The sequence below is a fragment of the Camelus bactrianus genome, chromosome 9 (genome assembly GCF_048773025.1).
Source record: "Camelus bactrianus isolate YW-2024 breed Bactrian camel chromosome 9, ASM4877302v1, whole genome shotgun sequence".
NCBI lineage: Eukaryota > Metazoa > Chordata > Mammalia > Artiodactyla > Camelidae > Camelus > Camelus bactrianus.
Window position 1 is genome coordinate 54,258,906 of NC_133547.1, and position 14,890 is coordinate 54,273,795.

Genomic DNA, 14,890 nt, shown 5'->3' on the forward strand with positions numbered 1-14,890 from the left:
AGGCCACAGGCAATAAAAGGCAACACCGAGCAAGTAGCAATGGCCAGGCTTGGTAGAGAAAGGCCCCGGGGCACAGCGACCGACAGCTCCCAAGTCAGCTTTTTCGGGCTGGAGTGATGGTATCTGTTGCCAAAAGCCTGACTCCGCTCCCTGACTGAGATGTTCCCCCGTACAAATCTGTTAACAGCCTTCTCTGCCTTGTCAAACACTCAATCTGGCCACCATACATGGACTCAAAATGGAAACTTCCTTTGCTAACAGATAAAGTTATCGTGGCGGTTGTCTCTTTTTTTTTTTTCTTTTTCTTCCCGTGATGCCGTTTGGAACATAGGGACGCTCTCTCGGCCGACTGAAGCTGCTCACACCTAGCTGCTGAATGCAGAAGCCAGGGCCGCCCTACGGGACCACGCAGCCATGCAGAAAAGCTGAAGGCAGTCAGGAGACCTTAGACTGAAAGATGCGAGAAGTTCTGAGATTTCATCCTTACAGCCCATTGGTGGCTGACAGAGCAGTCTCTCCGCTTGAAAGAGATTGATTGTTTTCATTCTTTTGCTCCATGTGATCACCAGGCAAACAGTTTTCCAGATTCGAGATGTTGCTGGCAATTTTGTGGCTGTTATATAAGCAAACAGCACCCGGTTCACTCTTCCCATTTGCATCTGTATCAGCTCCATCTGAGCAGCTGAAACTCAAGGCGACCAGAAAATGCTCTGTCCAAGAACCGACAGTATTTCCACCTATGAAACCTAAACGCTACAACCCACGGCCGTTTCCGCCTCCGCACAGACGGCCTTCTCGTCATCCCAGGTTTCTGCTCCTGAGTACCTGGCTAGAGTCACAGCCTGCCACCTCTGGGTGGGACAGCCTCCGTTAAAACTGTCTAGTCATCGCCACCAAATCAAGGGCCCCAGGCTCAACAAAGGTACCCGACGCCTGGTTACCTTTCTGAACCCTGGAGAAGGTACCTGCTGAAACCTCTCAGCGTGTCCTCACAAAAAAAGATCGAGAGATCCCACTTTATTCCATCCATCAGGGAATCAAGTTACTCCCTTCCTCCTCCTCCTTCTAAACCTAAAGACTCCTCCTGTAGGATTCTCTTTTCTGACAATCGTAGCTGATTTTTTTCCCCAGCTGCAAGCAACCACATAAATCCTCAGTACTCTTCATTACCATATTTACACGTTGTGTTTTATTTCATCCATATACAAAATAGCGGGCGACCAAGTAAGATCCCCTCGATGTTACAGATGAGGGAAGGGAGGCTCTAGGCAGTTAAGTGGCCGGCCTCAGGTCACACAAGTTAATGACAACCTGTTTCATAGCCAGTTCTCTTCCTAACACGTCCCAGGGGTCTCCAATAAAATTCATCATACCTTTTCAAGTGCTGATAAAATTCTATTCAAACACGGATATGTTCTGCAGGACGACCAAGCAAATGGGGCAGCTAAGCTGGACGTTTATACTGTAACACACCAGGCAGTTCTATAAACCACCACAACTCAAGTGGACCAGAGCTCTGAGGCCAAACTTTCGTCATAAAGATGCTATCGTAAAGCATTCATTTAAGGTTTAATAGTTGCCCTTCCTTTCTTACCCCCAAGTTTAATCTATCTTTTTTCTTTCTTGGCTGCAGCAAAAAGAACCCTGTCCTTTTCTTTTACTTTCTTTCATGTGATTCTCTTTTCTGGATGAAGCTACCCTGACTCCCAACCAAAAAAATCTCTAAAATGTTTCTTTTCATACCAAAGACAAGTCAATGCCTAAAAGTTATTTAGAAAGGTCATTTTTAGGACAAACTCCCAGATATTACGGCTGCCTTTGGAGTAGCCGAGAACCAGGAAGCTGGGAAAATACCAAACTCACTTCGGTAACTCTACCGCCTCACCTCCCGTTTCTGAAATGACTCGTTTACAAAGTGCCTGCAGTGTGGAGCCAAGTTCCTGGGGCGTTCTGGAGTTCCCGACTTTTGCAAAGCAGGAACGGTATCCATGTTACAGAGATGTAGAAGTGTTCAGAGGAGGCGGGTTCCTGAGCCCAAGTGCCTCAAAGGAACGTGGTTGGACCAGGTTTCGAAATTAGGTCACGTCTGCCTCCAAGCCCCTATTCTGTCCCCTGCACCCTGCTGGCTCTCCAGATAGAAACCTGCTACCTATCAAGCTTCCCCGGACGGCAGAGCTATTTTCAGCAGAGGGACAATTTCACCAAGCAGGAGCCAGGCTCACCAAATGAGATAATGCATAGAAAAGCTCTGAAGCAGGGTGACTGTCATTAACAGAAGATCTGGGGGGAAATCTACGAAACCCAAAGAACCTACTGTCGCCTGCTATACTAACTGGGGACTCAACCTCCACTGTAACCTGGCCATCTTTGAGTTTTCTGGGGTGCTCCCCCCTTAAGTGTAAGTATTAGGAGGCGGTGCCCACAATTTGAGTTGCAGCTGGTGTAAAAGACAAGACATATGCCTCAAAGTTTTTAGTAAAGCGAACTGGAGAGTGAGGCCAACTTCCTTCTCACAAATTCCCTCTTGATCACCAGATTGAATGTGTACTTAAAGTCACAGACACTTTATAAGACAAATTAACTTCTAAGAGAAAGGGACATTTGGAAAATTATATTATGCCACATGAATCAAGACATCAATTAGCAATCAATACATATCCAGTATTTATGCATGCAAGATGGAAAGGCAATTCATAAAAAAATAAATACAAATGGCCAGGCACAGGAAGAGCTGATCACTCTTACTAATAATTAGAGACGTGCAAATTTAAGTGATACTGTTTAAAAGATGCTAAATGTCAAGACTGGCAAGGATGCAGGGTAAAGGAGCATTTAAATTGGTACAAGCTTCCAGGGAGGTGGTTTGACAAAACAAATCAAGGTTTTAAGGTTAGGAAACAATTCCCCTGATTCAGCAATTTCACTTCAAAAGATAAAGACTAGAGAATAGTCACGGATGGGTATGAACATTTAATTACAAAATGTTCATCTCCATTCCACAGCAAAAAGCTGAAATGCACCCAAATGTGCCACAGAGGGAGAATGGCTAGAACCATGTGATGCTCTGTCACCACTTAAGATGTTGTAGGATATTCAACGGCAGGGAAAAAGGCTCATGACCACAGTTAAATAGAAAAATCACAAAAGGAAAGAAAGGGAGGGAAAAATGCTTAGAATCGTGTATGCTACTTATTAACAGCTAATTCTGGTTACTAAGAATTTCCAGGAGTTTTTTTTGTCAATGTTGTTAATTGCATTTATTTTTATTTTTAGTGATCTGCCTTTTCTAAGTTTTCCATAAGAAACACATGTTTTTTAACAGTAACAAATAATTTCAGCCTGACACCTGGCATGTATGTGAACTTGACAAACACCCACCCCTGTTTCCAGTAATTTTTCCCCAACACCTAGTTTACATTAACACCAAAGAGGGAATTTGGGAAAGTGTCAGTGTACTAACCCACGATCGTAAAGCAGTTTAGAGCTCACATCGGCCACAGCCCTCCCTGCAGACACCACACTCAGCAAGCAGCCTGGCACAGAGGGGGCTTTCAGAGACTTGTTAAGATCAATTTGTTTATTTCAGACAGACTGGATAAACTGCTTGGGTAAAGCTTGGTCAGAACTATGCCTATCCCTCGGAACAGGGCAGCAGCAAAGAGAAGGAAGAGGGCCCCAGGCACGGAGTCAGAAGTTCCCTGGTTTAGATCTACAGATGCCCACCGCTCAAGAGCTGTGTGATCTCGGGCAAGTCACCGCACCTCTCTGTGCTTTCACTCTGACACTTTCAGGAGAGCTGTGAGTGCTGGGGTGAGAGTTAAGACAACAGGTACAGAGTATTCATAAATTCTAAAGAGCTATCGATATCAGACAGCATTACAGTGGCCAATAACTACTAATCCGGAATAATTCAGCACATTTCAGAAAGGAGGGTGAAAAAGAAAAGTATTTTACTAGTTTTAACTTCCATTTCCATCAACTACACAAGAAACTTCTTTGATTCTGATTTTGTTCCTCTTTCCCGGAGGTAATTTGTTCATATGAAAGGCCCACTGCCATCCACCTGGCAGGCCGTCCCACCCCAGCACTGGAATGAGTCCCCCCACCATCTCACACACATGAGCACTCCTGTCCCCCCGCCTCTCACCTGCTCTGGCTTGAGCACACTATCTTAGGTCTCCTCTCCGAGTCTAGGGAGGAGACTTTGACTTGCTATCAGAGACAGCGCCACCTGAATATGGCTTCTAAAAGAAGGATCCAGAAAGCCCAGAAGCAGAGGCTGGCAAACAAACAACACAGACCCGGAGCAATGAGGTCAGACCCTGTCACACAAGACAGTAAGCGGGAGGCCCCTTCCCGGTCAGCTCCTTTAGGGAGGCCTGTGCAGATAAAGACCAGCCCTCTACGAAACCCAGTGGAATGTGTTAAACTAAAGGAAGAAAATTAATTTGGGCAAGAAACTCTAGTTTTTGGCATGTGCTTTTTGATAAATCTACCAGAGACTTAAGAGACCTCTGCAAGAGGGCCCTTTACTGACCCCCAGGCCCCGAGTCGTTCCTCTGGGGAAGGCTGAGGACTCGGCTCTGAGCGCCTGACTGAGGGCTGCAGGCCAGCAGGGGCCGGTGTGCGCCGTGCCCCTCTACAGGAGCGGCCGACTGTCATGGGGCTTGCAACCCTCGGCACGCCTCTCATCACAAAACCTGCAATAACTCCCACGACGGCCATCTAGTTGTAACAGTTTTTATTTGATACACAATGAACGACCAAAACCCCTTTACTCTAGCGAAGTAGCTTTGCAATATTAAAAGTATATTCAAGATGCTTTCTGCCTCCTTCGTTTCCAAAAGAGGAAAAGAGTAAGTTGCTGCGAAAAAAAGTAATGTAAATAAAAGTATGTAACATGGTGTATTCATTTCGTCCCATTTAAAATTTGAAAATAAGTTGATTTATAAAGCCAAAAGTGTTTTCTTTTCTGGGCCAAATTTCTGTTTGAAAGCTGAAGCATACAATGAATGTGTTTGCGGCAACTTCAGTTAATAGAGTCAAAACACAAACCACCCTCCCTAAGATCTTGTATGTGCAGATACTGGCTATTTGCTTCATAGTTAAGTATTGGGTTTAATATGCTCTCTCTTAGTTAAAAAACATACACTAAGCCCGAAAGGACAGACTTTCTTCTAGTCCAAGAACATATCAGTATTAAACAACCTAACTAGAATAAGTTATATAATACTGGGTAGGTCGGGGGGGGGAGGCAGAGAAACTCAACATTCTTTAGAAAAAAAAATTCAGGATCACCAAGGCATTCTAAATGAACTTTAAACAAAGGTATTAATATTTAAATATTACAATTTCCACTTAGAAGAAAAAAATCACATTATTGATACGCCAGCACACACAAAACCAATAATGTCAGGAAAACACATCCCTTGTGTAATTTGGCAGAACAGGCTGCTCCTTGAATACAATGGGTCTTTTTATTAAATGGGTCTCTTTATCCTCGGTTTTTATACCAGGGGGAGAAAAAAAAAGAGGGGGGAAGAGAAAGAAAAAGAAACAGACTTGACACTAGTAACGGTCTTCAGTCTGAACTCTCTCACCAAGAAGTACGAGATCTAACAGATGCACTGGAAAAGTAAAAGGCAGTATTTAGCAAAAAAGAAAGCAAGACCGGAGAGAGGGAAAACTGTATTGAGAGATGCCACCACTTTTGTTTTACTGTATCAAAGGGCAACAGAGCCCTCTAGTGGAAAAGAGATATACAGCTCTACGAAGATACTGCTCCTTTAGGTTAATTTACAGAAAACAGGTAGAAAACCCTTTTGTGACAACTGTATCACGTGACAGCCAAAGACCAACTTATTTAAACTGGGAATGACGTAAAATAATGGCCAAAATTTTCAAATCTGATAACACATTTTATATGTCAGGGCATAAATATTTTTAAATATTCTTTTAAAATTATGATTCTGAACCACTCTGGCATGAACAGCAAGCAGCTTGTATGATCCATATTTGCTAAGCTGCTATTGTAGCAAAGAGACTGAAATCTAAATGTACATGCAGGTAGGAAATTCAACGGACTTCATGTGACAAAGAAGTTTCAGCTGAGATCTAAGGAGGCACGTACATTATTTATGCACCATTATATATTATATATACACATTATTTGTTTTTAACTAAGTTGTTTAGATGTGATTACCAAAATTATGAGATGAGGCTCATTGGAATATTTCAACTGATCTCTTCCTTTAGATACAGTGTCTCACTCTGATTAAGTGATTTCCCTAATAGTTAAACGTAGAATAGTTAGATGTAGAAAAGGCTGTTTAATTCATAAGGCACTAATTCTCAACTTTTATATAGTATCATTCAAAGACTCTTTCCAATTCTGTCCAAAATCTCAACAATTTCTCTGAACAAAATTATTTCAAAATCATTTTACTTACAGTATCTGGTATACTTTAGCATAAAAAGGAAGTGGTCACAAATGTTTTTAACTTTAAAAAATGGGAGTTTGAATTCCCAAAAGATTTCGATTATTTCAGAAAAGTTTCTTCTATTTAACGAGCACCAGGTTCTTAAAAAGAAGATAAATGTCCAGATCCCACGCATTTCAGTCTTGTTGGCAACCGGAAAGGCAGTTGTAATCAGGTGTTTCAAGATCCCAAGTGTAACGATCCCATATGAGTAAGTTTTAACCAAGAAAATGACTGTAAGTTAGCCTGTGGCCTTAAATTTACAGGATCTTTTGGAATAATTGGTTTTAAAAAAAAGTCAATGGCATGGTTTAGACTAGAAGGTAAAATTTCGTGACAGTAGGTGTGGAAAAAAAAACAAAGGTCGGAGGGTGTGGAGGAAGAAAGTCTGGTTCATAGTTGTGAAGCAGGGGTTTAAAATCTTAAGAATGAATCCACTTCTCTACATGAGGAAGAGCACTTTCCCTGCATCGCTGTAGAAGCGGCAGAACTTACACCAGGTATGACTTCATCGCGGTGATGATCTGTAGGCTAAGAGAACATGGCAACCACGCTACACACTGTAATTTCAACGTAAGATTTAGGAACAAGACCCCAAGCTTTAAAAAAAAAAAAAAACCTGCTCTCTAAGCCAAAACCACCAATTTCAACATGACATGACAACACTTTGGGATTCCAGCACGGAAATCCGATGCCTTCACTTTGTTTCAAGTATAAATTTGGGGTTGACTTTGATAGTTTGACCACACACTTTTTATATCTCGAAGTATATACATTTTGGTATTTAAGTGTGTGCATACATGCACACACATTATTAGACTCCCCCCACAATAAACCTTAGGGAGGTGATTATGTAACAGAAGTGCCAACAGAAAATTGAAGTGTCGGTACTAAAATACATTTTACTGGTATATTCCAAGGTGGCCACAGCTTGTATTTGTTTGGGGGGCAAAGAACAGCTTTTTCTTGTTACTGGGCCCTCTGACTCAAAAATCGAAACCAGTCAAGGCTGTTCTAGATCTAAAGTCACGACACTGCGGCAGCCCAGTGTTAGAAAGGTTCAAAAGGTCAAAGGAATTTTTTATCCTGACCACACTCTGAAAGGGACTTAAGAACCAGATGTTAACGACTACTGATTTAACACTTGAAGCTAGGAAGACAGTTTTATCATCAATGCCAACGAAGATTATTAGACTGAAATATCTAAGTTGTGCGAACTTGTTGATAGCTTTTAAATGGATGCTTGGCAGAACCTGGGTTTCACTCCTGACATGCAGGGTTGAGAAGTCTGCTCCCTGCAGCACTCTGCGTGACTTTCGGCAAACACCCCCGCTCCCAGGAGACAGTGCACGGGGTGGGCACTGCCCCACGTTCAGGTGCTCGGTTAACCCCTCAGAGAAGGCTCCTGCCTTTCAGGGGCACGTGTCGGCCCTCAGAATCAAGAAGGCAGCATCTTACACTGAGCTATTTCTAGGCAGAGCTGAATCAGAAAAGATGTTACAGGAACTTCCACTGCGGGAAATCCCTTCGCCCAGAACCCCCTCTCCTGAGACTCTGCAATCAGGTTTATAGCTAATGATCACCATGGTGAAGCCACTTCCATTCTTTTTTTTTTTTTTTAACCAAATCAGAGCCATCGAGCCACTGATTCAGAAGAGTTGTGAACACCTGCCCCACCCTGCCCTACCCAGCATTACACTGAGCACCCACAGACACGAACTCCTCCCTGGTCTCTACTGGGTGGCAGCCGGGACTGGTCTGTGAGGAGAGGTGCTGGGTGAAGAGGTGACTCCCCCGGATACCAAGATGCTGATCTCCACACAGAGAGAGGTCCGCAGGCTACAGCTTTCAAGCTGCCAAGCTCTCCGGGTTCAGAACGCCAGGTGAACAAAGGTCAGGGAGAGAAGAGAGTTGGTTTCTGAAGGGGCAACATCCTAAAGCTTGCAGCTCCCTAGACAGAGGGACAGAGTTGAGACAGGATTGGATGTTGGCGGGACGTCCCCAACAGACACATATAATGTGCTGCCAAGCCCTCCTGTGGCCCAGGGCTTCCAGTTTATCCAAATTTTGTCTAAATTCTGGCTGATTTAGAGAAAGTTGGGGTCACCTTACTTTGAAAGGGATTAGATCACCTAAACGCAGGGCTTGGCAGATGTTTCCTATAAAGGGCCAGACAGTAACTAGTTCAGGCTTTGCAGGCCACAGGGTCCCTGCCCTAATTATGCAATTCTTCTAGTCACATGGAAACAGCCACAGACAGAACGGACATATGTGGACATGACCAGGCCCCAATAACACTTTACTTGCAAAACAAGGTCGTGGTCACATTTAGCCCATGGGCCACAGTCTGCTGTCTCCCCCAGTGGACGGCTGAATCCAGTCAACAGCAATATCTTGCTACAAACATCCACGAACTCAAAATGCTATATTCTGACATCTCCTCACAACCCTTTTTCTACCAGAGCCACCCTGATCTTTTGAAGCTGAATTAAGGCCGCCTTAGGAATATGAAACACCCAAAGTTCAAAATACAGCTTTGGGTCACTTACAGCCGGGGAGGAAGGTGACAAGATGAAAACTGTGGAGGCCACTTCAGAGGGGGGTGGTGTCCCAGCACAACCCCCCGTCCATCAGGGGAAGGTGTCCCCTCTCACCACCCGATGTCCCCCTCCATGACAGGGAGGCTTCCAGGCGGCAAGACCAACAAAGCGGTGCCTTGTGGGGAATTCAAACCAACAAGGAATCACCGGAAACACCGCATCTGTAAGGCAACCTCTGAAAGGCCAGTTGGGTTCCTTGTGTTTTCCGTCGTGCGCTCATCACCCTCAAAAGAAGCAGCGGTATGTTCTGCTCCAGCCCACTCTGCTTCCAAGAGAACACTCACGGGCTGACGACCGGACAGCTCACACAGCACGCAGGGAAGTGCCCCGTGAGTGACAAGAGGAAAGGGCGCACCCACACCACCAAGGCCTCGCAGAAGATCGCTCCCGAAGGCCGTGAAGCGCTGGAAACGAAGGCGCCCGATTCACTCCGCGCTCCGCAAGGGGCAGAAACGGGGTGGTGACAGCAATTTATAAACTGGCACGATTCAGAGTTCAAGAGCAGGAAGGACTCTACTGGGAGCCACAGCCGACTTGGGTGAGGACACTTTGTAAGGCAGCTGTTGGGACGTAAGAGCTGACAGTGAGGACGGAAGGCCATGTGCTGGTCTTCAGTTCTTTCCTTTCAGCCCGATGCCATGGCGGCAGACTCAGAGTTACCTGCGAGTATTTAACTACCTGGAATGCTCGGTACCGTATCATTTCAAAAACTAAGCATATAAATCTCCAGTGCTCCCCTAGACTGAGGCTTCTCAAGGGGGTGGGCAACAGGGTGATGAGGGAGAGCTGAAGGCAATTTCTGAGGGAAGGTTGGAGCTGGGGAGATGGGTAGGGGTACCCTGAGACCTGCCCCTGCATCCCTTCTGGACAGAGCTTTAGGATTCGCCACCACGTGCGACTGGACCACAGGCACCAACTTGCACAGTCCACGAAACAGATTAAGGATCTCAGGAAAAGGCAGTGAGAGCTGTAAGGAGGTACAGAGGTTGATCAAAGATGTCCGAGGTCCGATCTGATCAACAATGCATTCACTCTCAGTGCCCCAGAGCCGCCACCTCCTTTCTGACCATGATTAAACACCCAGCCTCACACAGCTCTCTGCAGACGGGTCCTGGCTCACGGTCATCAGCCCAACATTACCCATCCCCCACAGAGCTTCAGCCAGACCCCTTCACATGTTAGACAGAGCCAGTCTGAACACTTCTGCAGGAAACCCTCAGTCGTCACATAATTTCCTAACAAGAGGAAAAAAACTGTCCAGCCTGAAAGATGAAGGGAATGAGATCTTTCAGTTAATTTTCTGGTTAACAGAGTGTTAAATAAAAAGAGATAGTTTACTTAAGTCCTTATTTGTCCTTAGTTATTCTGCACTGTCTTGGTCCACACCCTCACACGACAGTAAATGCCATCAGCACAACACACTTGTTGTATGGCTGACTGAGGATCCAGCCAGTATTTTTAATAGAGCATCATCAGTTTTTTTCTGTCGACAATTATAGAGAATTAACCCCAGTGCAGTTCAGAAAATTGTACTGAACATATTCTGAGCCCAGGATGAGGTCTGAGAGTAGATTTTAAATAAACCTCTTTCAATTTTTAAAAAAAATCCCATGGGATTCTTTGCCTTAAAAGACAGGTACGGTCACAAGTCCTGCTCTGGGACTGCAGCTTGTTAGATTTTAGACCCTGTGCTATGGAACAGCTGATCCTCTAAGAATGCATTTCCCCTCCTGGACTTGCCCCATGAGACCAGGGAATGTTTCTGGAAGGTCAAGGAAGGGTCACTGGAAATGAAGAAACACAGAGAGAGGAGGAGGACAGGAGAAGCACAAAGGGGTGAGGAGACAAAGCTGGTGAGAGAGAAGGCCGGCGAGGGGGGGTCTGGAGGGGGCTGTGGTGCAGGGTCAGAAGGACAGAGAACTTGCCAGAAGACAGCTAAACGCAACGCCATTCTTTGTCTCTGTAAATTAAACTGAAAATGTGAATCCTTACTCAAAGCAGCTGGTTCTTATGGATTCAGAAACTGATGTAAATGGACCAAAACAATAAAGAATAAAATCATATGGAGAGTGACCACTCGAGCATCTGCTCTGTGGCTGGTTCCTTCCCAGCCCCCTCCGGCCCGCTCCCCCCGGATGGTCACCGGGGTAAACACAGGCAACCACCAGAGTTAATTCAGAGGTTACGACACGGACTGATTCTCCCGCTTTGTAAAGAAATAAGATCCTGTTCTCAAGGGAAAATGATACTCTCGGTGACCAACTGACACCTGCAATGCCCTCTGTTCCAAAGCCCTGCCTCGCTGCTGCTGTTCCCGACAGTCCATCTCCAATCAACGCGGCCGAGTAACCCGGGTCCCTGGGATACGTCCACGCAGCACGCAGACCAGGTCAGCCTCTCCCCCACGGAGCTGCTGCCCGAACCTCAGATCCCAGCTCAGTGTTCAGCTTTCGGAGAATTCAAGGTGGTCCCCTCTGTGGCCTTCCCTTCGTGATAACACCAGGATGGGGAAAGAGGCCAGGATTTTAACCAAACTATAGCACAGAGGAGAGAATCACTAACCAGAATTCCATCAGAGCTCAACTGTGGGGGCTTCACCACAGCAGAGACAGAACTAGGACTAACAGTGACAATGACCGCCAGCTCCCGGCCTACCTATTCCTGAATTGGCTCCGGTGACGACGACCACTTTGCCACTGAAGTCCCGGCCCTGCAGGATCTCCATGGCAGTGGTGCTGCCGTCGTAACGCTGTCTGGCGGTTGGCTTTGTAGGGTTATCATCCACGGTGAACGCCAGCCTTGGGTCCAAATAGGTAGTTCTTTTATTGATGTGGCTGCAGAGAAGAGGAGAAGGCGGTGAACCTGCCGTCGTGGACATAGGCACTCACAGCCGCGAGACAGTCTGAGAGGGCAGGCCAGGCCAACCCCGTTTTTCACGTACCAGAAAGGCTTATTCTTAACCCAGCGAAGACCTGGGGTCTGTTTATCTGTCTTCTGGCCTCCAGAAGGATTCTCTTCCTGCCTAGAAAGGCAGGCATCGCATCCTTTTCTTCAGAACTGCCTGTAAAGCAGGCTGCAGCACACAACAGGCACTGCCTTGTAGCCTCAGATCACAACAGTGCAGGAGGCTTCGGGGTTTTGCTTTTGTTTTTGTTTTTGTTTTTTGAGGTGGGGAGGTAATTAGGTTTATTCACTTATTTTAATGGAGGTACTGGGGATTGAACCCAGGACCTCGTGCATGCTAACTAAGCATGCACTCTACCACTGAGCTAGACTCTGCCCCGGGTTTTTTTTTTTTTTTAATTCATGTAAATGTGGCCATAAGATCTGTCAGGCACTCTCTTCAGTAGATTTCAATGAAATCTCTTACGTACAAGGGCCTGAGAAGACCGACAGAGAAGCAGAAAACTCAAAATGATAAAAAGTCCCAACAGTAAATATGAAACTCTCCTGCAACTAAAATTCTAATGATTTTCATTTTAAGACTGCACTCTCACACACACGCTAGTTTTGATTTGGAGTCACTATAAATCCTGTGGAAACAATACTAAAATACACTGGTACATACACATTAATAGGTTACACCTTATGTAACAGAATTTATTTTTTACATTTTAAATGTAATCCTGGGATTTGAGACAGACCTCAAAATCTCTTAAAAACTACTGAGAGCTCTTCAAAAAGAAAGAGATGCAATTTTATGACTTAAAATGTATTTGTAGTATGTGTGTGTGGAAAATTACATACAGTATCAAATCTATCCTCATCACCCCATAAATACTAAGACCCAAGAACAATCCAACTTTCATGTTATGACCACAGCTGCCAGGTCAGCATTTTGGCTCCAGTGTCATGCAGACGACAGAGAGATGCCGGAGCCAAAAGCGCAAATCTCTTCTCAAGTCCTCAGTAGCTTGAAATAAGATATGGTGAAAGTATTTACACCCCGGCAGCAAATCCGGGCTTTTTCCCCTAGGGAAGCGGTTGTTAAGCATTTATCAGCACACCACTGTAACAGGGTCAGAGAAGGAGGTGACCGGCCAGGACTGTGCGTGCCTGTTCACCTCCCTTAGGGCATTCTGGGGACTGAATTAGCCAATACTGCAGGTCAGACTCACACCTGGCTCATGCTAGGTGCTAGACAGGTGGTTACCACTGCTGCTTGTTATTGGAAATTATTCTAAATTTTATAGAGAAGGATGCCCAAAATGTTATTTATCACTACGGCCTTCCTCTGGAGATACCACACTGCAGGGTCAGTTCCACACCAAAGCAATTGCACGGTAAAACGAGTCGCACAAATTCTTTGGTTTCCACACCAATGCAATAAAGTGAACATTGCAATAAACCGAGTCACACTTCTCTGGTTTCCCAGTGCACATGAAAGTTATTTTTACACTATACTGTCATCTATTAAGTGTGCAAAAGCATCACATCTAAAAAAAAATCCATGCTTAATTAACAAATACTGTATTGCTAAAAAAAGGCTAAACATCGTCTGAGCCTTTGGTGAGTCACAGTCTTTTTGTTGGTGGAAGGTTTTGAATACTGTGAGAATTACCAAAATGTGACACACAGACATGAACTGAGTAAACACTATTGGAAAAATGGCACCAACAGACTTGCTTAAGGTAGGGTTGCCACAAACCTTCAATTTGTTAAAGAAAAAAAAAAAAAACCAAACACAGTATCTGCAAAGTGCAGTACAACAAGGTCTGCCTGTATGGATGCCCCACCAAGGGAATTTAACAACATCAAAGCCCAGGAGGTAATCTGATAAATTATCATATATCTGTACAAAATAATACTACATAGTTGTTAAACATCATTTTCTTGAAAAACTTATAAGGATGCGAGAAAATGCTCACAAGAATTATGTGGGAAACACATTTTACAAAACAGTTCACGCAATATATTTTGTTTTTTTTTTAAGCATATATAAAGAATGGAAGGAAAAAAATCCAAAAATTGTTAGAAGGAGTTATCCCTGCTGTTACGACCACACTTACACACTATATAATACTTTTCTACAGTCAAGGTATACTCCTTTTACCAAAAAATTCCTAGTCAAAAGCAAAATGGTTGAGAATAGTTTCTTTGGAGACACTCACTCGACGAAAAACACTTGTCCGTTCTCATCGGTTTCTTGCTCCCATCCGTAGGGCAAATCTGAAATACAGGAAAGAGGACAGGTCAACATGGAGAGGGGTGGGGTGAACAGAGGCCTGGGCCCCAGGCCAGGAGCAGAGGCCTATCCTTCCAGCCGCAGCCCCAGGCCTCCCCCCACCCCCACCCACCCAGACCAATAGTCACGCGTCCCAGCTGCAGGAGGTTCGGAAGGCCCATGACCCAACCTGCCTTCTGCTTGGAAGTACAACTATTTCATTCCTGATCCTTCTTAAACCCTCCAGTCAGCTCCTGCTTTTGACAAAAACCTTACTAGCGGCTCCAATCAAGGTGAATTCTCCCTTGAATGAATTCACAGGACATATCTCTACCATAGCAGGCAGACAACACCAGGCACAGGCTGACTTGGAATGACTCTTACACGGTATTACAGAGCAGTTTCATGTTTTTAGCATGGGTACATGTTGTCTTTTCAAATAGACCCCAAACCTCTGGAGGCCAGGGACCTTCCTACGTGTCTACTCTGTGGATCACACACTTACTCGGAAGGATCTGTAAGTCACAACAAGCTTTAGGAAATTCTGGTCTGTTTCATTCCCAGAGAGGAACCAAGAACAACTTTATAAACAGTGCAACTACAGAAAAATCTAATGAACTGTGAGTGAAAGACCCCAATTATTTTAA

General features: G+C 44.9%; 1 protein-coding gene across 7 annotated transcripts in view; it reads right to left on the minus strand.

Annotated features, from left to right (window-relative positions):
• The window catches only part of WWOX (WW domain containing oxidoreductase), a 902,472-nt gene that overhangs the window by 882,516 nt on the left and 5,066 nt on the right, over nt 1-14,890 (minus strand). For all 7 annotated transcript variants that reach the window (XM_074370373.1, XM_045505235.2, XM_010967466.3 and 4 more), the window contains exons 3-4: nt 14,191-14,248; nt 11,735-11,913 (exon numbers count right to left, since the gene is read on the minus strand). In XM_074370373.1, coding sequence (XP_074226474.1) covers nt 11,735-11,913; nt 14,191-14,248 — 237 coding nt within the window. The remainder of the gene's footprint in view (nt 1-11,734; nt 11,914-14,190; nt 14,249-14,890) is intronic.